General features: G+C 45.1%; 1 protein-coding gene across 1 annotated transcript in view; it reads right to left on the bottom strand.

Moving 5' to 3' along the window:
- The window catches only part of LSAMP (limbic system associated membrane protein), a 992,409-nt gene extending 968,007 nt beyond the window's left edge, over window positions 1-24,402 (bottom strand). The window contains exon 1 of the mRNA XM_005486132.4: window positions 23,961-24,402. Within this exon, the coding sequence (XP_005486189.1) occupies window positions 23,961-24,027 (67 nt within the window). The 5' untranslated portion in view covers window positions 24,028-24,402. The remainder of the gene's footprint in view (window positions 1-23,960) is intronic.
- Window positions 24,403-26,538: the final 2,136 nt, after the last annotated feature.

The following is a 26,538-nucleotide window of genomic DNA, read 5'->3' on the forward strand; positions in this document are numbered from 1 at the left end:
GAAGATGCCCGAGTGAAAAACAACAGAGCATTATTGGCGTGCTTGGCTGTCAGGTGGTTGATGCATTTCGCCTTCTCAGCTCTCTAAACACTAGATCCAGACCATGTGACAAAGCAACCAGTGAGACCACCAAGAGACTGAACAATTAAAAAGGCAGGAGATGCCAGAAACACAGACCTACTGAAAGTTGGGGTGAACTAAAACCTCCTCACCTGTGAATCTGAAAAAGTAAGTGTTGAAAGCCATAGATGTAGAACCAATACAAAGGCTGCTCTGCAGTGGCTGCAGCACAGGATTTTTGGACTTGCAGTTTTGTGTCTCTTCTATTCTAGGTGACATCTCTCCAGCTGACAGTGGCGTCTGAACAATGCCTGTACCTTTTAAGCTGAGGTTCTATTGTTAAGCGCTGGAAAAGCATCTGTTAGTGTTCAAGAAAATACTGCCTTACTCATGAAAGCAAAACCCAAGCCAAAATACATGCTCTCATTAGCCTCTGACACGCTGTTCATGATGTGTATAAAAATTGGCTCTGCTATTTCTAATAAACAGAAGAGAGCCCATACCGATTTAAGTACTTAGACAAGCGTAGTGCGTTGCATTAAGGAAATGTAGAACTATGTTACAAGAAATATAAAAGGAATTCTTCACTGAATTTGCTGAATACAGCTCTCCTCCATTAATGCAATTCTAGCTGCCATTACCAATGGTCTTCCTAACTCCTGGCCAGGATTAACTAGTCACAGAATTGGGAGCTCACTGCAGCTTTATCTAGGAAGGTAGAGTTGAAAGAAACACAAGTCAATTCACAGAAAAAGTTTCTTTCTTCATCATGCAAGGGTGGGATGAATAAGAACAGAATCCATTTATCAACAGTACATTAAAACTCCAGGGCTCCTAAGGTTTATTTCATTTTGAATCATGGCCTGCCTGCTCATTTTAACGTGACTTCATGAAAAGCTTGCTGCTTTTCATTACAAAGGGATCTCAGGGCTTGGCTTTCTTCCTCCCCAAGCCCCAGCTGCTCTCCTTGCATGCTCTCAGCTCAGCCACATTGCACAGTGATGAGAGTCCCAAACTCCCTCTCTGCCTGTGTGACCCAGTCAGCAGCTAATGCTGTAAGTCAGAAGAGATGACCTTCAGCCATGGAAACATCAGTTCTCAGCAAGGCTCCCAAAAAGATGTCCAACAACACACACATCAGGTAGGCAGCCCATACCGGGAAGAGTGAAATGTTCCTTCCACACTTTAAGACCAAAGTTTCCTCTAAGAAAGACAAGATAATCCAAACAAGAGACTGTGGACACACAAATTTCCAGGCATTGGTGCCAGCCACTGCAGATCTCAGCCCTATTCTACATGCAGCTCATGCTGGGGTTTCTGTGGGGAAATTACTTATTCTTTCTGTGCTTCCATTTCACTATTAGGAAGAGTTAAGTCTCCAGGATTTAAAAAAAAAAAAATCCAAACAAAAAGCCCCCAAAAAATTGTACACTTTAAAATGTACACTTTTACTAGCCTTCTGTACTGGTTGCACAGGGGAATCAAAGGAGCGTAAAAAAAATCAAAATAAAAATGGTATGAAAGGATGGAACTCAGAACTCACACTGAGTTTCAGAGTGTTAAAATGAATACTCAAGGCAACTTTCACATTTGCTCAGCACAATGTCCAGGAATACCAAGAGAACCTTTGTCCTCTTCTTAGGAAAATAACATGGTGAACTTTTACTTCGGATCACAGGAAAATTAACGTTCACACTTTCAGCCAGCACTAAAGTGGCTTTAATTCAATTTAGTTGGATTCCCTTTAAAGGAAAATTAAACTAAATCAAATGAAGGCCATTTTTAATTCCAAACAAGTGTGAGTGCATGCATCAGTTTAATACATTTTACATAATCCACTTGAAACCCACCTTGTTACTTAATTCAGATCAACTTTCCCGTGTGCTCTGCCTAGACAAGCCCTTAGAGATAACATTATCCGTCCTCGAGGAACAGCTGCATTTCATTATTGACACCCAACTCTGGAGAGAGCTGCTCTGGAAAGGACAACACAGTTGCACACAATTTATATGTCTGTCACAGAGAGAACAATGCTCTGTATACAGCTACAATAACAATTAATATACTGGCAGTTGTTGTTCCATTAGTCACTAATTACACAGTAGACCAGTTACACAGAAGCCTTGTTCCTGGCAAAGAAGCCACTGCTCCAGAATTACTGAATTGATAATCCAGACCCTGCCTTTTGTTTCCCTGGTGATACCCTGCACCTTTGCCATCAGTTAAGTGAAAACACCACAGATGGTGCAGATCCATAGGCAAGGGCTGTGCACTGCACACCGCTGTTTAAGAACTTCTGAATTATGGCATTTGCATGAGAGGAGTCAAGGTGAGTTCAGTGACTGAACAGAATTGCTTCCAGTCTTTGTCACAAAATATAAGAAGAATAGTTTGTCACTGAAGATTTTTGCTTCCTCTTTCAAAATAAAGGAGAAGTGTGGCAACCTCCACACATTGTTTCATCAGGCTGTTGCGAACACAAGAAAATGCCAACCCTGATTGAGGGTGGTTTTGAAGGACCTTTGTTTCACCAAGACATCTTGCAAAAGCTGAAAAAGGTAAGAAGCGCATAGCTGCTTTGAAAAAGATGTTGCAATAAACCCCAGTGCATTTGGTAAGCCACAGATGTGAGTCCAGCCAGTCAGGAAAGGCACAAACAGGCCCAGCTCCACAGCTTTCCTTTTGATCTTTTCTCCACAATCCTTTTCCCTGTTGCCTTCTGCAAGCCCTTACTTCAAGAGTGCATATGATCTGTGATCCAGCCAGTTCAGAGGACCAGCACTGCTGCAGGTTTTACAGCTTTGAGGAGGGCCACAGAGGACTGCTCTGGCTATGATCTTTGATGTCTGAAGAGCAAAACAGGAGAGGTGACCATCCTTCTTACATCATCCTGGATGTAGCAAGCCAGAGCAGAAGGGTAATTGTCTCACCTTTCCCCTCACCAAAGAAAAGGCCCAGGGACTGAGGATTCTTTGAAAAATGCCAATTTACAAAAGTGGCAATTTCCAATCAGCTTCTCTAATTAGCATTTAGTGGAAGCTTTTTGCCTTTCACCAATAAAAGACCTCTCCAGGGAATTGTGATTAGAGCAAACTTCCTCTTGATATGGGAAAAGAGATAGAGACAGTGTTAAAGACAGCACTACATAGTTTTTTAATGAAAGCCTAACCTCAAGAAGTTGTTCACTGGAACAAGTCAATGAACCATTTTGATCTCATTATTTGGAATCCTAACTTTTAAAATTAAAACCTAGTCAACTCATCTTGATCCAACTGTGTTCATCTGCAGTCAACAACTGCAGGAAAATAAAATGTCTCACTTTCTCTCCCTTTTTCTTTGTTGTTGCTACAAATAAAAGTGGAAAGAAATTCTTTATGCTTTCATTAATATTTATAAGATAAAATTTCATACATCACATGGTGTTTTTTTGGTTTTTTACACATAAAAGTCAGGAAAATATAATCCAGTTGACTTCAGCTTCATTAAAAAACTGCTAAGTCATCCCCCAAACTGACTGATTCTTTATTGTCTGTGATGAGTACCAGGGAACAAATATTAGCCTCATAATGAAAATTCAATCACATCCTTAACTACTCACAGACTACCACTCTGCTTCACAAGGTGCAGGTGAGCATAATTGACAAGGTAGATCAAATGATCCAATAGATTTAACTTGCAAGTTTTTGTGGGAAAGAATTTGTTTCAGCTTAACTCAGTATAGTACCACATTTATCCATGGAGCTAGAGAAACACTGAAAAAAGAATGCACAGATCAATTGAACTCCCCTCCTAGAAAGAAGACACCTTTATACCAAATAGCAATAAAAGAGCAGAGAGAAGAGCAGAGAGAAGATTGGGACCCATCACACAGAGAGCATCTTTTATATATGGGGGAGATGGGGCTGCAGCTTCTTTTGTCTTCATTTTCATTGTGTAGACAGGTAAGCTAAGGCACAAACTGATTAATTGACTGACTTAAAGAGAGCCTGTGGCAAAGGCAGGAATTAGGCTCAGCTCCCCCTGAGAATCAGTCCAGTATCTTAACAAACCCATATCTTTCTGTTCTGAAATGCTGTGGCTTTCCTTTGTAATTAAACAGCATGGATGTGAGGGGGCTGATTTTAACTATCATTGTACATTATGTGAAAGAGCTTGCACTGGTCAAGTGGGGAGGAACTGCCCTGCCAACCTAAAAAGGCTTCTCTACTTAATTCCAGGCTTCTAAGCTTTCAGAAATAGAAAATATTGCATAAGCAACAGTACTGAGCAATTTGAAGGCATACTGAAAGATCTTTTTATATTCTCCCATTTTAATAACTGGTGCTTTTACTGTACATAGTATACAGTCACAGAATAATGTGCATGCGTTTAATGCCCACTATGATAATGTCCAAGGTGAAGATATTGAAAATTCAATTAAAATATAGTTTAGGATATTGGCTTATTTTAATTTCCAGCCTCCTTTACCCTCCATCTACCTCCTATGCATCCAGGACTGAAGCAAGAAGTTACATACTGAATCTTTTCTCCTGTAGCTCATAATCTGAAATTCTTTATACTTCTTCAGCATCTGACTATATGAAACCTCTTCTTAAAATTCTACAGAGGCCCTCTGCTCCTTTAATGGGAGAGGACATTGACGTCTGAGACAGGAGTAGTTGCTATTAAGGACAAAACTTGATGGGCACCCAAAAGTTTTGCCTCTTAGCACTAAGCCCTGGGTCACTCATACTTGCATGAGCTTTTTTTAAACAATGGCCACTTTTTTGAGCAGGTTCAGAGAGGGAACATAACTTATTTCACCACAGCAAAAGCAGCTCCCTCCTCTGCAGTTCTCAGTCACCTTTAAACAACAAAACTTTTGCCATCGTTTATGTTTCTCTTTCTAGTTGGATCAATGAAGTTCTCACTGTCACTGTGTTGCCTTACACGGTACAGAGAAGAAACAGAAGTCCTACTGGGACACAACCAGAGAAACAACAATAATTTCAAGAGGCAAGCAATGAACTGGAATCTCAGAAAAGCTTCAACTGCTGTCCAGAGTTTCTGCTGATCCTTCCTAAAATAGACGTGAGAGCACGCTGCAGGGTGAGTCCCTTTGGTTGCCTGCTAAGCTGAAGAGAGGTGTCAAGCATCACTGCACATAACAAAACAATGTGCAGTGCTAGGACAAGCACTACTGGAACAGAAAGGAGATGCTTGTTGTATTTTCTCTAACAGTGCTCAGGAACACCTGGTTCTGGAAACTAAAGATTAATTTGTTTATGTCAGGTTTGAGAGAACATATACCCGAAGTGTTTATATGGCCTGTCTAAATCTTACCCTGACTGCAGTAATGGCAGGTGTTATCCTTGTCACATGAAATACTTTCACTAAACTACTTGCTTCTGAAACTCCTCCAACTTTCCAAATTTTATTATAACAAATTGTATTTCTAAAATATTATACCTTTGGCACTCCTTTATTTCAATGGGAGCACATGGTTTCCATAATAAGAGGAAAGTAGCACAACAATTTCCAGGACATTCATAATCAAACCTACTCTAGATGCAGTTTACAGAGATATGAATATTGAGGCTAAGCACCATGGTCATCATTTCCCAGTAAACTGAGAAGTGGGTTCTTCAAGGCATCCAAAGAGTCCCTGTCCTATTTATAACTTTCATGAGCCCCATACAACCACTTAAAAAAAGCTGATCACACCCCTGTTTGACATACAGGGGGACACAAAGTAGAATGAGTCTCATAATTAAGCAATTAAAGAGACTAAACAAAAAAAGCACACCAGTCTTTTCCTCAGCACATGGTTCCATCTCTCAGCAGTGCCTGCAGGGAGAACGTTAGTCCCTGCACTTGGATCCCCATGGGTTATGGTGCATTCAGGTAGCCACCCACCTGGAAACAGATGAGCTGTTTATACCCTCCTGGTTCTCACAGGCCCTCGGGCACACCAGCCCTAGCACAGCCCTTTTCCAGTAGCTGCTTTCATGCTGTGTACTTGTTAAGTAGCAAATATCTCCCAGAGCTGACTCTTGCTAAGTCAGAGGCTCAGTGACTTCCAGTGCTCATACCAGACTAGAATGGAGGCCTTGGCCACGGTGTACATGCAGTGCCCACAGGGCAGAGTTGGAGAAAAGATGCCCATCTACCACAGGGAGCTGAAGGAGACAAATGGAAGCTTTCTTCTCCAGTGATGCTGTCCTCATGCGTGGCTGCAGTGCGACTGGCTACTGGGACACCAGTTGGCAACAAATAAAAAAGGCAGCATATTAAAACCAGATAATAACAGGGAAAACCCACCCTGTTTTGCTGTCTTTTGAGGGTGTTGCCTTGTTGGTTGGCTTCTGATCCAGGTGCTTTCCAGAGGGGATATCTGTGTGCCCTGCTTCCCATATTTTGCTGTGGACCTAAACGTACAGGCACTGCTGCTAGGTGAGCGCCATTTGAATTTACAAACTGGGATTTCTGCTGCGTGCCTCACACTTAATGCAGCTCTGCCTGGGCTTTGAAGGCAACGGCTTGTTGCCTTGGGGTCTGAAACTAACAAAGCCGAGCTGAACAAGCCCAGGGCTCCCATTGGATTGCTCGATCAAAGACAATATTAAACAGCACCGTTTTCATAACTACTATTCTGGGGCTCTTGGAAAGCAAGACAAAGGAGATGAAGTTAATTTCTGTTATCATAGCCTGGTGCAGCTGCAAGGGCCCTGGGAGAAGCCATCTTCTCTTGATGGCTTATGCAGACTGTGTCTTTGCAAGAGCTCCCATTAAGCAAACAGAGCTTCAAAAGCTTGTGAGGCACTTCTGATCCCCTCCTCCCTGCACTGCTATCAAATCCACCCCATTCCTTCCTTCAGACATCTTCCTTGCAGACAACAAGGAACCTCCCTTTCCTCGACCACTTCCCTGCACCTCTGCTCTCTCCTTCACCTTTTCTGTCAGCAGTGCAGCCCATTACTCTGCTCAGGGAGACTCAAACTGGGGAGGTGCTGCATTAGGCACAGGAGTGCTGGGCAAGGGAACTGGACAGAGAACAAGTCCTCCAGATTCTGCTCTGCCACCAGCTTAGCTCACAACTTTAGAGAAACATCTTAACCTTTGGTTTCTACATGGTCAGCTAGGATTAACAGGGCCCAAGCTTTTTTTTGCCTTTTTTTTTTTTTTCAGTTGATGGCAAACAAAACTGTACAGTATATCCTATTTCTTTCTATTCCTAGATGTGATAGGTGATGGAAGTCACAAAGCAGTATTGCAGGAGAAAGTTGAAGCTATCTCCTGTTAGAAGCCCTCTTTGGGGCATTTGAGTCAATCTTACAAACCATCATTGTCACGGTCAACAACTCAGCCTGAGAACACATGCTTGTCAGCATCAGCGCTATCCCAGGATGTACATGGGTGCCTTGGGTTCTGATCTTTCTTCTTTACTCTTCATCCATAGTTGAGCATAGAGATAATTTATGGAAAAGCAGGAGTGTGTTAGAACTTGCATATACTCTCAGCTTGGTTGCAGTAAGGACAAGGAGAATGAGAAGCTGGGTAACCATGAAAAGCTTTGAAATGAGATTACTGAAAGAGAGGAAATAGCTCCAGAGAGCTTTGTTTAAAGTCTTCCTCATCACAGTGCATGTTATTCCATTGAGGTCACTCAGATAAAGGCACAAATTTGGATATGGCACGGAAATAAAGCACTTCTTGAGTTAAGCAGGGTACTTCAAGAACTGGTCTGCGTCATGGACAGAACACCTCAATTTCCTCCTCTCAAACTAGGACTTTACCTTGGGAGTCTACAATCTAGGGAGATGTCCCCAGCAACCTGACTACTCCTGTCCTGGAATTACTCTTTGCTAATAACTCCCATCTGGGATTTCACCAACTGGTTTCATTCAAGTTTGCTCTTCCTTCCAATCTCAAGTTCCCCAATTAGCTGAAAAATACACTAAAATACCGACAAGTCTTGCTGAAAAATTTCTGGATAGATGCAATACTGATGCCCATGAAGTGAATAAAAAAGGAACATCAGGCTCAAACAAGAGGGATCACCTGTGTCCAGCCATTTGCTGATACCTTTCACATCTCCCTCATGTCAGAATTTTTCCTACTAAGAGGCCAGTACAGATCTCCAACAATTTCTTAACAAAACTGCCCATTTTAACTGTTGGAGGCAGAAAAAGAAAGAGCTGTTCTCAACCCAGAAGAGAAGAAGCCAGTCTTCAGTTTTAAAGCAAATCTTCTAGATGTAAATTGCTGCATAATTTAAGTTTATTGAACATCTAACACCAGGAAACGTGCAATTCATGAAATTTTCAGTGAAGATATACGAATGAGAGTTTCCGATACATTTTTAAAATGTGAAATTATCAAAGTTTTATGCACTGTCGGCTTTGGCCACATACGGCAGAGTTAATTGAAAGCGCGGTCCTGGCTTTAAAGGTGTCCCCGTGAAAGTGGCAATGTGTGTTTTATTGTCTCTTAGTCATTTGCAACTCAAAGGTGCCCAAATTTATGCATGAGAAGTGTTTCTTCCAACTGCTAGCCTGCACTGCAAGACACTATTGAATCCAAGAATCCGGGTAGGTGCTTTATTTCTTGCATTCACGTCACAGGTCCTGTAGTTTCTGCAAATTAAATAACGTGTTTGTTTTCCAAGATGCAACTCTTAAGCTCCAGATCAGACCCCATAAGAAATTTGCTTGGAGTGGATCAAAGGTCCTCTGGTTGGAGTACCCTCAACAAGAGGAACAAACAAGACAGGAATAAATTGCTGGGGAAAAGCAGAAGGGTAAAGGTATCCCCTCACGCAGTAGGGCAGAACAATCTTTGATAAAAGGACACAGGTTACAACTCTTCCCCTCACAGACACATCCCAGTTTAGGATTTCTGTAGCCTCAAGTTGGAACAGGTACTGCCAAGGACAACAAACTGAACAGCTCATCCTTAACCTCCTAGAGAGAGACAGCATAAATCCAGGCTTGAAGCCTCTGCTCCATGAAATTGGATTAGAGACTCTTCTTTGGGTCTACCTAAACCAGACAAATAGCCCTTACAGGCTTTTTTTTTCTCTTTCCTTGTTTTGTTTTGTTTTTTTTTTCCCACATAAAATTTTCTGAAAAGGCAAAAAAAATCATTGAGGAGGACTTAGGCAATCTTCTACCCCACAACAACCAAGGCCACAGAGCAGAACTCAAACTCCAACACAGAACTGATGGTTTTCTAAAAAAAAAAATTAGATCATAAGTTCTCAGTATAACCCTGGTGCAGGAAGGAGACATCATAAAAGTTGTTGGACTTCTTGGTTTTACTACAAGTACATCTTTGGTCCCTTGTTTTGGTGATAAAGCTGCAGCAGTAGGAAACATGAAGTGGGATATGTGGTTAAAGTTTAATGCAGGGAGATGAAAGAAAAGAGCTATGTTTTCCCCTTCCTTGCAGCTGCAGTGAGCCAACATCAGGAGTAAAAAGAAATTGACCACACTGACTGCAGACTGCAGAGCAGATACCACACTGTACATTTTACAAATGCAACAGAGCTGCCCACCTCCAAAACTGCCAAGGGAAATACACAGTGTCACCTCCCCTTTTGTGGCCACCATCCCCAGTATTGCTGCTGAGATACCTGCAAGGGCTGCGCTGCTGCTGCCACCTCTGCTCACAGAGCCAACAAGCATTTCTCAGCCATCTGCTGTGACAAGTAGGGGCTCTTCCACGGCCTGCCTTCAGCACAGCAAGCCAAGGAACAGAGGTCTGGGACTGGGGGGGGTGCTTTTGGAAATGCGAACTTCTTCACCTGTGTCTGTGTGGCAGGCGCAGACTTATTTTGCCTGCCCGCTATCTAGCACTTAATGCAAGCCCCACTGAATGGTGGAAGTCACAGAGCTCTAACATGTATAGTGGCTAAAAACAACAACTAGAGAGAAAAATCAGACGTCTCCAAAGCAGCCCAGGGCTTGGTGAGTATTGTGCTTTCTGAACTGTGGGACAACCATGTTCCAGATCTTGCTCTATTTTGGAACAATGTCTTATATTGTACTGGCTTAGAAGCAGTCTCTGTTTCTTTTAAAAAGGCCATCCTAGCCATGAGAATTTCTTCTTTGTAACAGTTTTCATAAAACAACCATATTTTCCCAAACAGTTTCTCTTTTTACTATTCATGTGATCATTTTTACAGCACCAGCTCTGGCTACTAGCAAAAGTAGAGACTAAATAGTATCAATCCACTTTTTTTCACTTAGATCAAATATGTAAATTGCAGAAAAAACAAAAAATTAATTTGAGAACAGCTCTCCTTCCTATCAGCATTGCTATTAGGTAATGCTGCTGTTAGACATCTGTACAGGAATTTGAGAAAATGGATATATGGGTGATTTTTAATTTTGCCTTTGAATTGCACGGGTTTTTCTTCAGAAGCCCAGCACAGCAAAACAGCCATAAGTTTGCCACCAATTGTCCTCTTCTTTATAACACCCTGGGTCTCTCTTTTCCTTTCAGAGCTGCAGTTCATGCAACCCAGCGAGGGGACCCAGAGCTCCACCCTGCACCCCCCGTTGCAGGAATGTATTTCAGGGTCTCTGCTGCTGTGCCTTGGCCCCGGTGACTACAGGAGGCAGCAGCATTGTGCTGTGGCTCCGCCGCTGGGTGCAAAGCGCCAAACGTTCTGCCGGGGTTAGAATGAGATTAGCAAAATCCTACGGAACAATGATTCAAAGGTGCTGTAACAAATCAATTTCCTGCATGCAAAAAACACAATTACTACACCAATTATCTTGCTCTCACCCCATCCCTCTCTCTGCAGTGAGCCAGGGCTGAGAAACCTCATCCTTTAGGCTGCGAACATATAGTCCCTCCTCTTAGGTGATACTGCAAATGGTAGGAGCAGTAGTTCTCCATCTCCCTTCATGAGTTGTGCCGCTCAAGGGCACAGAGATTGCCAAAATAATATAGGGGAAACAATAGGCCCTTGGTCTTGGAACCTGTATTCCAAGTTCTCCACCTCCATGAGCAAGCACGCTACCATTCCAGAGCAATTCATATCTGCCAACGCAGATTATCACCTCTAGTGTTTCTAATCTTCTGCACTTCATCATCTTTTAGTTAATTTCCCACATCTCCCTGTTTTTCCATTGCAGCACAAATGCAGAACCTCTATCTAATGAAAAGATGGAGGGTAAGGAGGGATTTTTTATTCTTTCCAGGGCCTACAGATTTTTCTAAGGGGAGATTCCAACATCAAAAATCAACACGATCAGCACAGACAACCCAAGTCTACAATGTTTCTTGTCTGTCATTCAGAGCCAGAGCCCAACTGCAGTGCCACTGCACCACATCTGAGCTGATGAGCTCCCCCACCCTGCTGAGGTGCATTTGGTAAGGATGCCATTACCAGCAGCACAACAAGGCTAGTCGAAAAGTCCAAGCTGAGTAGCATCAATTTCCACCCAGAGTCAGCAGCCTCCACATTTTGTTCCCTGGCACTGCTGAGCTGCTGAGGCCCTCAAACAGGCCTTGCACTGACTGGGAAAGATCCAGCAACACTGAACAGTCTGGACTGCATGCAATGCAAAATGGTGCTCCTTGCTTCCTGCCCAGAAAACAGATTGCAATTTGCATAGTGCTGTACCTGAGCTAATAAACCATCATGAACTCTCTCTGGGTCTGCAACCATGGCACAAATAATCTTCAGTCTGGATAATTCCCATTATGTATCCTGGCTCTTTCACTCCAGCCACAGTACCTTTTACCTCTGGAAGCCCATGGTGCCAGCCAGCATCCACTACAAAACTTGCTCTCAATTCTCTCTGCTCCCATTCCCATTAAACCCAGCAGCCAACAGCACCAATCTCACTCTTCAGTTCTTGCTGCAGGTGAGATAAGAGCAAACCAGAGGCATGATCCCCACATGCTGCTGATCAGCCTGGCAGTCTCCTGCCATCTTGTCCTGCTGCTGCCTCCCTCACTGGCCCTGCTCCCTCCAGCTCCCACATGGCCCTGGGAGCGCTCAGCTCTTGTGACATGCCAGGAATGCTACGGGCTCAACTGCATCACCTTCTGAGCCTGAAGGGAGCAGTCCAGCATTCAGTTACCCATTTTGAGAACGTGCAAGGTAAAGAATCACAGAATCACAGAATAATGAGGTTGGAAGAAACCTCTAAGATCATCAACTCCAACCTATGCCCTAACACCTCAACTAGTCTATAGCACCAAGTGCCATGTCCAGTCTTTTCCTAAACACATCCAGAGATGGTGATTCTACCACCTCCCTGGGAAGAAAGAGCATTCTCTCCAGCCTCGTTGCCTCCTCTGGACGTGCTCAAGGGCCTCAAGGTCCTTCCCAAACTGAGGGTTCAGAACTGGACGCAATACTCAAGGTGTGACCTCACCAGTGCTGAGTACCGGGGAAGGATGGCCTCCCTGCTCCTGCTGGCCACATTATCCCTGATGCAGGACAGAATGCCACTGGCCTTCTTGGCCACCAGGGCACACTGCTGGCTTGTGTTCAGCCGGCTGTCGACCAGCACCCCCAGGGTGAAAAGAGCAGAGCCTTTATATACCACATGTGTCAATGGGGAATCTGTCAAAGCCTAACACAACTCACAGGACAAAGTAACAGACACTGGGTTTTCACCTTATTGGGCATCCAGCAGCCTGCCTTTTCCCACCTATCAGACAAACCTTAATGAACATTCCACAAAAAGAAAGAGGAAAAAGGTCTTTGAGTTAAGCAGCTGATACAATAAGGATTTCAATTGTTAATAGAGACTACTTCCTCGTGTCTTGCACCAGTATTTGCATCACAACACAAATAATACAAGGCAAGAAAGAAAAACACTTTAAAGAATATGGCTCTTTGTCAGACTGGAAGTATTAGCTGTGATTCAGAAATTAATGACAGCATAAAAATCTATTAAGCATCTAGACTGTCTCTCAAGGGACCTTTTCATGCTTGTAGTGCATGGATTATTCTCCAGGGCTCTTCCCAGCCAAACTTCAGATGTCCCAAATGACAGCAATTCCACCATGATTCTTAACAAAGCTATATCACCGTCTAATCTCTTTCTTGCATTAACAATATTTCCTCTCCTGCCAATTTTTTTCTTTCCTCCTCCAAATTTTCTATCATGAGAGACTCTTCTAGCTCTGAGTCCACACTAGACAATTCTTCATGCCTTCCCAGTATGCCTACATCATTAGCATAGCTCCTCTTTAGTCATTTAGCCAAAACAGCTATATATTTAGCTTTCACAAGCATTCTTCATAAGTCAGTCCCTCCAGCCCCTTAATCATTCTCCTTGCAATCCTCTGAATTCCCTCTAATTTTGTTTACATCTTTCTGGAATTGAAGTGCCCGGAACCAAGTGCTGTAAACAACAACAGCTTGTTATCTGGCTAGACTGCAATTCTGGTGCTCACAGCACAGGCCTTGCACATGGCATGCACACACAGACACACGCACATGCTTGTCCTCTGCTTCAGACACAGCATCTCTACAGCACACGAGTTCTGCTCACTGGACATTACCTCCTCCCCAGGGACACCAGCTGGGTCTCTTTCAAGGAAATCCAGTTCCAAAAAAGGTGAGGGCAGATCTTTAGTACAGCACTTTCAGCTGCCTGCAGGCTCAGGATAGACAGCTGCTGTTGGCTGCGCTCAGGTAATATTTTCAAGTTTTTGATAACAACTATAAAGGCCACAATTTTCAGAACTTTTTTGTTTTAGACGCCAGTTGAGACTCTGATGCAGTCTTATGACAGAAGATAACACATCACAGGGAAGCCTTTAAGCATTTGTGCCTTAATCTGTGCTTGAAACTCAAGTTGGATTTTTTCCAACAAAACACCTTTTTATTCTTTATTAGAAAAATGCCATTTTGGTGAAGCAGAAATGTTGTGCAAAGATCTTTGTTTTGCTTCAACAAACTTCTGGAGAACTTGAGAAAGAGTTCAGGAAAAAAACCTGTCAAGGTTCCTGCCAGCTCTCAAGACATCAGAATCGCAGAATATTCAGAGTTGGAAAGGACCCACAAGGACCATTAAGTCCAGCTTTAAAGTAAATGGTCCACATGAGGATCGAACCCAAAACTCGACATTATTATCACCAAGGCACCAAGGAAAGCTGGCAGCTTCACAAGAAAGTTTCTTCTAGATCAAGGTCACCCTAAGACCCTTCCTGTAACAATTTCCAAACCTCTTCTCACTTTGCATCCCCAAGACTGAAAGAATTACAGTGCTATTACTCCTGTTCTTCCTCCCCAATACGTTTCACATGGCCATTCCTCCTTCACAGCAGCTACAACAAAGCTTCAGCATCCAGGAGAGCTTGAGGGGTTTGTTTCAATTTTTTGTGGTGATTTGGGTCACTTGGATCAGCAGGAAGAAGGAAGAGACCAAAAACTCTTGGGGTTGACCAGGGTAGGAGCAGAGCCTACATGCAGGGGTCTTGTGAGGCTCCTTGAAGCCTGAAGAAAAGGCTGCTGCTACAAATATTTACATTGGGATAGACAGAGCAAGGCCAGCCAGAATGGCCTTCTCTTTCTTTTCTCTGTGCACACAGGAGGCCAAAGGAGAAGGAAGACTGCACTGCTGACCGTAGCTCTAGGTCCCTCTGGGCCAATGCCACAGCTCATTTATCTCATGCTGCAGCTGGACCTTTTTTTTTTATCAACATCCCAATCTGTTGCAGCTCTGTGGCTGCTGGATAGTACAGAAACCAGTCACCAATAGGGACTGTAAGATTTCTGTACTGTAATTTCATGTAAGATACATGAAATTGGAGAACTTATGTACCCTCACTTTAGCTCCCACTGTTTCCTGCCTTCCCTCCCTTAGCTGGCCTCAACTACAGACAGCTCTTACAGTACTTGGCTAGCATGATTAATTTTTTTTTTGTATCACCAAGAAATTTTTGTTCACAAAAGCCCAACATCAATACAGCACGACTCTTCTAGACAAATAGTTTCCTTTCCTCTCCAGCAGAAGTGCAGAACATCTCACGAGAGCATGCCCAGGCAGGTCTGTCCTGCTCAGCTACCCAAACTGAGACTGGACAGAACACAGCCACACTGGACAGAGCCTGTGCTGTTGAGGAGGTTAAAACAGCAAGACTGTGTTAATGAAGGTAACAGCCAGAGTACAAAGTTGCTGATTTTACTGCTTCAGGCTGCATCCAGCTCATAAAATAGCATAGCTACACAAGGAAGGTGGGTTCAGTCGGGTTGTACTATTTTTGAACATGTTAGGCTAAATAAAAAACAATGCAACTTGTGCATGTAAAAAAGCCTCCTTTTATCTTCTTCCTTCTATTCCCAGAAACTCTCCCATGAAAGTATAGGAATCAAACATGTCCTTTCCACTCTCTAGGCTGTATTTCCTGCCCAGATGACTGAAGTGTGACTAAAGTTGCCACCTTACACTGAGGCTATCACAGAAAGATGAGGAGGGGTAGCCAAACCACAGAAACAATTCTGTTTCACTGCAATAATCTCTTGCTGTGTCAAGATAGGATGCAAATGCACTATGAATAATGGTCACTCTAAAAGCACACATAGCTACACAGACATTCCTATCAGCAATCAGGCCGCATTCACCTCCTGCACTAACATTCATGACAAGTCCCTTGCACAAAACACAACTCTGGACCAGATTTGTTAACATTTCTCAAGCATCTTTACCACGCAACCTGTGCATTTTCTGTCATATGCACAGACTCAAATGCATGGGCATGCATATATATGTATATATATATATGTGTGTATATATAATCTTCTGTTCTAAACATACACCTTCCCAAAAGCCAAGGAAGATCTATTCAAAGGCCATACCTTTATGCACAAATCATGTATACAGGCACAAATAAAACTGGATGTTTCTATCCCATTGTACAAAGTAACTTTACAAGGCAAAGACTAAATACTTCATTTTATGAAGGTGTACCAACATGAGAAAAGTCTAAGTGCATTTACACTTCAAAAATTCCACAGATGCCCCTTTAAATAACCCCTCCTTCCTGCAGGCAAAACCTTACCAGCAATTCCCTTCTTTTTCAGACACTTAGGTACACATCCCCCCAGTCAGCCTGTCCAACACCCACAGGGGCAAGTCAGGTAACAGTGCACTGGCTGCAGGGCTCCTGATCAGAGAGAGTCCTGCTCCCTTGGTGGAGCTTTGGGTCAGCTGCTGAGGGTCAAGCACAGCCAGGCTCCAAGCAGGTGCAGCAACAGAGTGCATGCAGAAGAATATTAATAGTTATTGTCCTAGCAGGTTGCAAGGATTAATTGGTTCTGGCCTGCAACTCCCCATCAATGTAAGTGCTTAGGGGCAGAGGGGAGGGAGCTGTGATTACACACTTACATTACATACTCATATGCTATTGATTTCCCAATTGGAAAGGCCCACAGCCTTTCGTCTGTCTCCTTGCTTGCTCCCTCCCTCATGCCAGTGCTCATGACCTGCCTGCCACATCTTCCCCCTCCCAGCAGCACAATCACCATCACCAGAAAAAGGAGGGGGACACGCTTTTTGTGGGAGAGCTCTGCCAAACCAGAAAGAAATGCAGAAACCTACATCCATGAGGTGACACAGAGGCAAACACTAGGGAAAGGAATAAATTTCAACAACTGAGTTTCCTTTGGATACTTCATATGACCTAGGGACTGCAAAAGCCAGACTGCGATCACACAGCTGTGATCACACTCACCTCGCCTTAAGCCAAAGCCCCTCCTCTGAAGCCTGCATTCTCATGGGTTTTTTTAATAAAAAAGAGCCCTTCAAAAAAACAAACAAAAAAAAAACAACAACAAAAAAATCAAAACCACAACACACCAACCTGCCTTAATTGGATATGTGTATCCTTGCATTGTCTCCAAAACCATCTCCCCTCAGAGGTACCATTCAAAGTCCAGTACCTCTACAGATGACAACCACTGAAAAATCCTATTTTATGCTTGTGGGTGACCAATAAGCATGTCTAGTGTAGAGGGCCCTTTACCCTCAGCATGCAGTTATGCAGAATTTCTTCCCCAGGAACATTAAAACAGCAGATATGGCCAGCAAGGCTTCACTGTGATACAGAATACTCCTTTGGCTCAGAAAAACCAGGGTAGCAGCCCTTGTAGTTCTTTTCCTTCCTTGCAGATGAGCAGGGAAATGCTGCCACACAGGCAGGCAACCTACCGGAGGGCTGCCTCACAAGGAAATGCCTCAGCTTCCAGGAAATTCAGCATCAGCCAAAGCACCACAGAGCAATGGCATAGCACAGAATGGGCTGGGCTTCTTTTTCCTGTGCCTGTTTCCGTAAGAATCACGTACTCCCAGCATTTTTCCCCCTTCCATGCTGATGTGTGCCCTTTGCTGACACCAGGAGAGGGCTGTGTCTCACAAACTCACCTACACATGCCCTTAGCTCCCTCTCTGAGTGGGACAGGATGGTCTGTGGTGTGCTTGATATTTGTGGTTTTATCATGGATGCACTGACAGCAGAAAGAGTACACTAGCTGCCAAAATCATTGCTCATTTAGTATGAGCAGCAAATGAAACTGTTATGCACCTTTTTAAGGAAAAGGAGATACCAAAGAAGCAAAGGTTCATCCTTCTTTTAGGGATCACAGACAGAAAAATTCTGCATCCTTCCCGCAGCACCCTATGCACAAAGGGGATCATATTTGGCAAAACACATGTCCCCATGTTCAAAGGCACACATGAAAGATTTTCTCCAGACTCCTCCAGGATATCTTTGTCTGGTACCATTATAGACTTCACTCAGATCATTCAGTCCTTTAACAGCCTCTGTCAGACAGCAGCTCCTCAGCTGATCCTCTCCCACAGAAAAACCCATCAGGTGTTCTGATGTGCCCAGAAAAAAGGATGTCCCTTGCCCTCACTCTTCATCAGCTTTTGCCACTGGTCCTCTCTTCACAGCACACAGGGAAGCAAGCAGGGATACAGCTCCCCATCACCAGCCCAGGCCCAGCAGCCTCTGCAGGCAGCTGCACACAACACCCAGCTCTGCCCTGGGACCTGCACATCACCATTCTTGGTCTAACCCAGCCCAACACATCCCCATCCCTGGTTCTAACCCAGTCCAACGCATCCCCATCCCTGGTTCTAACCCAGTCCAACGCATCCCCATCCCTGGTTCTAACCCAGTCCAACGCATCCCCATCCCTGGTTCTAACCCAGTCCAACGCATCCCCATCCCTGGTTCTAACCCAGTCCAACGCATCCCCATCCCTGGTTCTAACCCAGTCCAACGCATCCCCATCCCTGGTTCTAACCCAGTCCAACGCATCCCCATCCCTGGTTCTAACCCAGTCCAACGCATCCCCATCCCTGGTTCTAACCCAGTCCAACGCATCCCCATCCCTGGTTCTAACCCAGTCCAACGCATCCCCATCCCTGGTTCTAACCCAGTCCAACGCATCCCCATCCCTGGTTCTAACCCAGTCCAACGCATCCCCATCCCTGGTTCTAACCCAGTCCAACGCATCCCCATCCCTGGTTCTAACCCAGTCCAACGCATCCCCATCCCTGGTCTAACCCAGTCCAACGCATCCCCATCCCTGGTTCTTACCCAGTCCAACGCATCCCCATCCCTGGTTCTTACCCACTCCAACACATCACCATCCTTGGTCTAACCCAGCCCAACACATCCCCATCCCTGGTTCTAACCCACTACAACATATCACCATCCTTGGTTCTAACCCAGTCCAATACATCCCCATCCCTGGTTCTAACCCCCATCCTAAGCAACTCAGCTTTGCACAGGGTAGGGGAAGGATTCCAGCCCCACCAGCAAGGCAAGGTGGGGGAAGTATTCCGTATCACAGTGAAGTCTTGCTGGCCCCACCAGCAAGGCAAGGGCCTTGGCTCACAGGAGGCACAGCCAGCACACAGAAAGGGTGTGCACTGGCTCTGCCAGCAGCCTAGGATGAGGGCAGCTGTATTCCTCACCCTGGAACAGAGCTCCTGGAAGGAGCTCTGTTGCTAGTGAAGAAAAAAGTAAAAAGAGTAAATATAAAAGAGCACATCTCCTCAGACCAGTAGTGTACACATAAGTGTGCTCCAAGGCTGAAAAGAAGTGCCCGAAAACATTGGGAACTGGGTTCTTTGTTACAGAACTAGCAAAACTCTTGTATGAGAAAAGATATCTGAGAATAAAAGATGAAGCAAATTTTTACTTATCATAACAAAGCCTTCTGAGCAGGTAGCTGAGTGCTGAGATTCATAACAGCTAGAGGAAATGGGTTCTTACTTGTATAATTATTGATTATTATGGTCAGCAATCACTGGATATAAGTGGAAGAAACACTTGGGACATCTTTTCAATGCTCCCTGTTTGCAGATAAAAAGCCTTCTCTACTTCTCCCCTGTCCTAAGCCCACAAGAAAAGTGTATTGGTTCATGTATTAAACCTCTTCATCATTTAAGGGAATACAAGACAGCTGAGTGAGTTGTCTCCTCATCAATAGAGCCCAGCCTGTGAGAGCTTCCCTTGCCTTACTCAAGAAGGGAGAACTGGAAACAGATAGGAAGAAAAGTATATTCAGGGGAGCAGGAAAAGCCTTTTCTTTCCTCTCCAGTTGGCAGTATCTCAATGTTATCCAACTGCATCACAATGGCTCCGTGCTGTTCCCCATCCACCACAGTGTCACCCACACACTCACAGTGCTGCTGCTGCCTCCCTGCTCCCCATCCATTACACGTTATCAGCACAGGCACACTGGGGTGCACACTTCCATCCCTACAGATTGCACACCCCTCACGCAGTAACAAACACACCATTTCTCACACCCGCATTGCCCAGTGACGTTACAAAACATGAGACTCTACAGATAATATTTGTGCTGTGTACCAACCTAAAGCAGCTTGTGCCACTTACCTAACTGTTTCCATGATTTCTTTCATCAGACTCATTCCTCATTTAAGAACACCCTTGAGCAGCTCAAGAAATACATTATAAATAAACATTGCCAGGACTATGCAAGCCAGTTCAGCATGTCCTTTCCTAAACCATCCACTCCACTAAAATGGCTGTGGAGGTTAACTTACTTTTATAATTTTTATGGGTTTTTTTTAAACACAAAGTCTTTTACAATTAACCAATTAGGTGGGGTTGTCAGGGAGGTTCATTAAAGCAAGCTGGGATTTTGCAAATTGCTGATTTGAAACAGCTGCTATTTTTCAACAGAGAGAATTTGTTTAGAAGAATTTTCAACTTAAAGCAATGCTAAAGGAAATGTATAATTTGTCAAGGCATTCATTTTTTTAAATAAAATGCTCAGGGTGAGGAAATAAAAATTAATTTTCATATTGACAGCTAAATAAGAGTAATAGTAAGTGAAAGTGCAAACATCAACACAAAATTCTTCTAAATTATCTAAATGCAATTTTTTTATAGACCCTAATCATTTGCTTCTCCACCCCATACTCATGCACCCATTTTTGACTTGGGGGAAAAAAAAAAAAAGAAAAAGAAAAATTCAGCTTTACAATCCATTTCAACAATCTGATATTTCTCAGATGCTTCTGGGCACATTGTGCTAAGAAACAAATCGAGGGAAGAGCTGCAGCATGCCACTAGAAAATCCTAGAAAATCCCAGCCACCAGCAGTGCTGGGGTGTGTAGGTACTTTTATTCCTCCAGCCCCCACAGGGCAGGGAGGCCAGTGCACCGTGCAGGAGGAACAACCATCCCGCCTACGAGCCACCTGCCTGCCAGGGAGGGCTGGAAGTGCAGCCGCCGAGAAATGCAGGAATCCTGAGCCACCAAAATGGGGAAACACAGTGATGGCGGGGGGAATCCTCCGTGCAGGACTTGGAGCATCTCACCCAGGGGGCAAGGAGCAAAGGCTGGAGCTGTGCCAAAGCCCCTGAGCCCTTCGCGTCCCGCCTGGCAGAGCAGGGGCGCTGGGGGCGGCAGCCTGCGCTGGGCACCGGAGCCCCTGGCTCTCCTGCCCCCGCAGCCCCAGCGCTGCTGTGCGCCCTCGGCCCGGCAGTGCCAGCGGTGCTCCCTTCTCCCCCGCGCCTGCTGGCTCCAGGAGAGCGCAGAAAGACGAGGAGCTGCTTTTGCGGCCAGCGGTACACCCCGAAGCGGACGGCGAGGAAAAGCGGAGAGAGGGCACGGCCAAGTTTTGGGCGGCTCGCAGAGGTGCAGGCTCAGCCGCCCGGCTCTGGAGGGATGCGCGCTCAAAGGTCTCTGAGCGGGGTCACTGCCTGCCAAAGCAGGCAATACTGCCGCTTCCTGGGGTAAGAGCTCCACAGAGTTGTGCTCGGCAGCGTTAGAGAAGCGTGCAAGGCTTGTTACCACAGCTTTCAGTGAAAAATAATTAATTTGAAATAAATATTGTGGGGGGTTGTGTTGGTTTGTTGGGTCTTTTTAAGGGCACAATATTTTCCCACCCCTTTTTAACTCCATCAAATATCTTCAGGCTTGTTTCAAGCAGTGTCCTACTCCTCCCATGCAGCCCCAGTATTTCTGCCTCCCCATTCTCTCACTCTTCACATCGGAGAAGGGAAATTACTGCTGGCTATGAAACTGGATCCAGCAGTGCTCTGCTTTATATCATGCCAGAAGTTTGGGAGCAGTCAAAAAAGCAGCAAAAAGGTTTGCAAACACTCATACAGCCCCACACCACCTTATCCCATCACAAAACCTAGGGAGGGCAGCTGTGTTGCCTCTGCCTTTTTAGAGGGTATGTGATAATACAGACCTCACAAGACCTTCCCTGAAGCGTTCAAAATGTGGCTGATACTACAGTGGCAATCCTAACTCACTAAAACAGAAGGTAAAACTTGTCCGTGCCCGTAGCCTGACATAAGCTCCAGCTATAAGGACGGACTAAAACAGCTCCTGGCTATGCTGGCATCAGGATGCTCTGGTCACAACTCAGGGAAGGCTTGTGACTTGAAAATACTGCGTGGAGCAAGCACCGTGGTCTAGAGGCTAGGAAATGTGCATCAAACAGGCAGGCAATGCTCAGAGTCAACACAGCTTGCCAATGTCCATCTTTCTTGACAGTTCTCTGTCTAATCCTCCAGAGCAGGGCGAAGTTCACACCAAGCTACACAACTTCATTGCTGGCGTTACCTACTTATGCTACAAAGGTACTGGTTCTCCTCTTGCCCCATGTACAACCTATGTGCGGGGAAAAATCCTCCTTCCCTGTCAGAAATAGCCACTTCACAGCAAGGAAGGAAGTCAGCTGGAAGGTGCTGGTGTTGGATTCACAGTCCAGACTTCAGAGAATGTAAATTGAGAGAAAATATGTGACAGTGAAAAGCATGTGTATGAGACCCAGAAATGGGAGAAGTGAGACTGTATGAAAAGGAGCACTCAGCAAATGTGAGAAAGTGGCAAAAAATGAAGGATTCCGTAGTGAGGGCTTGCAGGAGTGACAGGTGTGAGGCTGCAATAGAAAGCGTGTGTGTGACAGGGAGCCTGCCTGTATGGGAATTTGCTTAGTAGACACAAAATAGAAGAGAACAGTACATGCAAGACTGTGTGTAAAAGTAGGAGCTGAGGGGAAGTGAGGAAGCTGTGACTGGCATATCTCCATGCACGGCACTCCTGCACTAATATGTACAGGAGTGAGAAAAAAGCACTGTGAAAAAAGCCGTGTGTGAGTGAGATACTCTCTACGGGTGCAGCTCACTGCAAATGCAAGACTATGAGGCACAGAGTAGGCCAGATAGAGTACATCTATGTTCTTTAGTTATATTTTCACCTATGTGTGTGTACATGTGTGCACACAGGCTTACAAGGCTAGTGAAGCAGGACAGGCATGGGATTTTAATATGCAAGCAACCTCAAACACAAGTGTTCAGGATGGAGGCTCGAAAGAGGGAGGGGGGAAAAGGAGAAGGGAAAACGTGAACACAAGGGAAGCAGACTCTCCAGGAATTGCATGTGCTGGGGAGCTACAACTGTATGTGCCAGAGTGAGTTTATTCATCTTCCCTGCTATACCCCTGAGTGTGTGTGAGTGTGTGTGTGTGTGTGTGTGTGTGTGTGTGTGTGTGTGTTCAGGAAGGACCACTGCAGTGAGTGAGTGTGGATCATGCACAAGCTGCAATTTTGAAGGCTATGATTATATGTACATGTGTGATATGTATTAATACATACAGCATGGAATGCATTAACCCTTAAGTCCTGTTTACAGAAAGCATCTCAAAACCAGCTAGCATGCCTGTCATCACTTTGAACTAAATTCCATACTCACACTTGGCTCTTAAAGCAAGAAACCCAGCTGGCAATTCTCCACTGAACAAAACCCCGTACCCAACAAATTTTCATCTCCTGTCTTTCCTCCATCACTCTCTCTCTTTTTTTTTTTTTCTTTTTTTTTTCCCTCCTGGTATAGAGGGGAAGGACATAGTGTTTTCGCAGACAGACCAGAGGCATAGAGATTCCTCCAATCTCCCCCTCTCTGGACAAAACCAAAATAGAAATAATAAAAAACCCACAAAACAAAACAAAACAAACAAACAAACAAAAACCCCCAAAAGAAACTTAACACTTATCTCCTCAGGAAGGTAAAGAATCGAGGAGAATCAGTACTTGTGACCCAAAGTGCTGAGAAACAGCGGCTGTGGATGGAGGGGATACCCACCTCTACCCACCACTCTTTTCCTTTGCAAATCTTAACTGTACTCCCCCCACCAACTCCCCCTCTGCAAAAGCATAAATACAGCAGCAAAGTCAGTCACATGCAGTGTCCTCTAACCATAGGATTCACCAGCAGAGATCTCTCCTTGGCTTATTTCCTGAGGCAAGGGGGGGGGAAGGTTTGGAGGGGAAAAGGGGGGGAGAGGAAGCTCCAGCTTCCAGCTCCATGTTTCAGGCCATCCTCAGTCCATCAGCCTCAATTAAAGCAGAAGGGTTGGAGGAGGTTGCGAGAAAGAACTCAGCACATACCTTGCAAGGAGAAGAGGGACAGGAAGAATCCCAGCACCCAGATACTGTGCAGCCAGTAGGTCCTCATGCTTCTCTCTCACTCGCTCCGCTTCCTCTGCCTTTTTCTCCGTCTCTTCGCTTCTGTCTCTCTCTCTCAATTTATCTTTTTTTTTTTCTCCCTCTTCACTCCTCTCAAAGAAAATGGGATTCGTGTCTCCCTTCAGTCCCTCTGGGCTCTGCTTTGCCAGCTCTGACAATCCAGTCGCAGCGCAAGCTGACCCGCGGTGGCCAGATTCCCAAATAACCTCTCACTCTCCCCTTCAAGTGCTGGAGAAAGGGGGGGCCAGGTTGGATGCTCCACCGTAGCCTGGGCTGGCTGTAAACACAGAGAATCTCTCTGTCTCTCTCCTGCAGCTCCAACTAAATGCGACTGTACTTAAACAAGCAATGCCTTATAGGACAGCGCTCAGAGCAGAACAGATCCCACCTCTGCCACCTAGTGTTGCAAGCCAGCTCATTTATTTTATTTTTATATATATAAATATATATACATTATGCTATAGAAATATGGTTCCCTCATTCCTCTACAAATGTATCTCTTGGATCACAGTCTATGAGCCATTCTGGGCTCAGGAGTCCCTGAGGTGCCAGCTCCAGTGCACACAGGGAGGATATTCAGCGAAGGAATATTGCTCATTGCCACAACAAGAGGCACAGCAGGGCAGGTTTGGTTTCTCAGCAGAGTTCTGCTTGACAAATTCTGAAGCAAAGGTCTCTCTGATGCTGGTGTCACTGCCGGGCAGTACATAGGGGCCGGAGGGAGATTCAGACGCACTGACTGTAATTACAGAGCTGCCAAGTCCTCCAGGAAAAAATAGCAAGCATCAGTCTGCATTAATCTTTCCTGGATCTCCTGTGACTTCTATGCAATTTCAAAGGGACCAAAAAGAATCCTTCTGTAATGGAAATCCAGCTTGAAAAGCAACCTTGCTCACACAAGGCTTCCCTCACTGCCCTTCCTTCAAATACAGGTTCCACCTGCCATATGTAGCACAAACTTTTTTCCTCAAGGAGTAATTGTGTCATGTAGCTCTATTTCCCCCTAAAATCATTGCCTCCAGTCAGAGTCCTAAAATAATTTCCTCCATTGCCATCAGTAACAAAGTACTGCTTAACATTCAGGGCTTTTTATCAGTCACTCTCCAGGCATTTCACAAAGGGTGTCCTTTCACAGCTGGGGATGTGGAGGAGGTGTGAGTGCACCACTTCTAAGGCCAGATCCTGGGACACAGTGTGACAGCCCAACTGGACTGTCCAGGCAGCCCTGTGGCCCCTCATCAGGCCACAATGAGGACGCCAATGCTAAAGGACACTAATTTTCAATTTACACATTGAGAGTGTAGGTAAGCAAAGATGAGTGTCCACATGTAGGAAAGGTCTGTAGGATTCTCATCACTAATGATGCCATTACAGAAGTGTTTCTTATTGGACTGCTGCAGAGCAAGCTGTTTCGTGAACAGAGTGCACCAAGCCTGCCTCCCCATGGGTTCCTGTCTGCTGTCTCAAGAATCCCCCTGCCCTTATAAAAGCCAGAACCCATCATATCCCCTGTGACATCTCCTGTAGGAAGAAGAAAATCATGCTATGGGCAGTCTTGCTCCCTAGTGAACCAGAATGAAAGACAAAATGCAAGACATCTCTTGCCTTCGCCTGGTTAGCTACTGCCATGTACCACCTACATAATTCTTAGGTTTTCCACTAGGGAGGGATTGGAGCATTACCTAATCCCCAGTTTTTAAGAGACATACAGGAATTAGTTACTTTTTAGCCTTCCGCCCTCTTTTAAATGTGGTTGAAATTGGTTGCACTGAAAAGTTATTGGGAAGAAGAACATATGGACAAACAGATACACATGTACTCTCAGCTAGGCTTCACTTCCCAAGAAAATCAAGCTAAAAATATTAGAGTGGACTAAAGTCAACTGACTGCAGTCAATGAGGAGCATGCTTCCTTTTTGTGGTTTCCATTTCAGATGGTTTTCATGCTCTGATACTGTATTGGGTCTGCATGGCAAGGTTTTGGTAGGTGGGCTGCTTCTGTGAGAAGCTGCCTGAAGCTTCCTCTGAGTCTGACAGGGCCAAGGCTGGGCAGCTGCAAGACAAACCCACCACAGGCCAAGTTCAAGTGTGCCATCAGCAATGGTAGTAACACCTCTGGGATAATGTATTTAAGAAGGGGGTGGAAGCTGTGTAACAGCAGCCAGGAGAGAGGAGTGAGGAGAAGGATAGGGAGGAAGTGCTACAGACACTGGAGCAGAGATTCCCTTGCAGCCCAGGATGAAGACCATGGAGGTTCAGGATAGATCAGCTATCCACCTGCAGCCCATGGAGGAGCCCTTGCTGGAGAGGTGGATGCCTGATGGAGGCTGTGACCCCATGGGAAGCCCACACTGCAGCAGCCTCCTGGCAGGACCTGTGATGCTGTGGGGAAGCCACACTGGAGCAGCTCATTAAGAAGTGTTGCCTGTGGGAAGGACTCCTGTTGGAGAAGTTCATGGAGATTGTCTCCTGTGGGAGGGACCCCACACTGGGGCAGAAGA

The sequence above is a fragment of the Zonotrichia albicollis genome, chromosome 2 (genome assembly GCF_047830755.1).
Source record: "Zonotrichia albicollis isolate bZonAlb1 chromosome 2, bZonAlb1.hap1, whole genome shotgun sequence".
Taxonomy (NCBI): domain Eukaryota; kingdom Metazoa; phylum Chordata; class Aves; order Passeriformes; family Passerellidae; genus Zonotrichia; species Zonotrichia albicollis.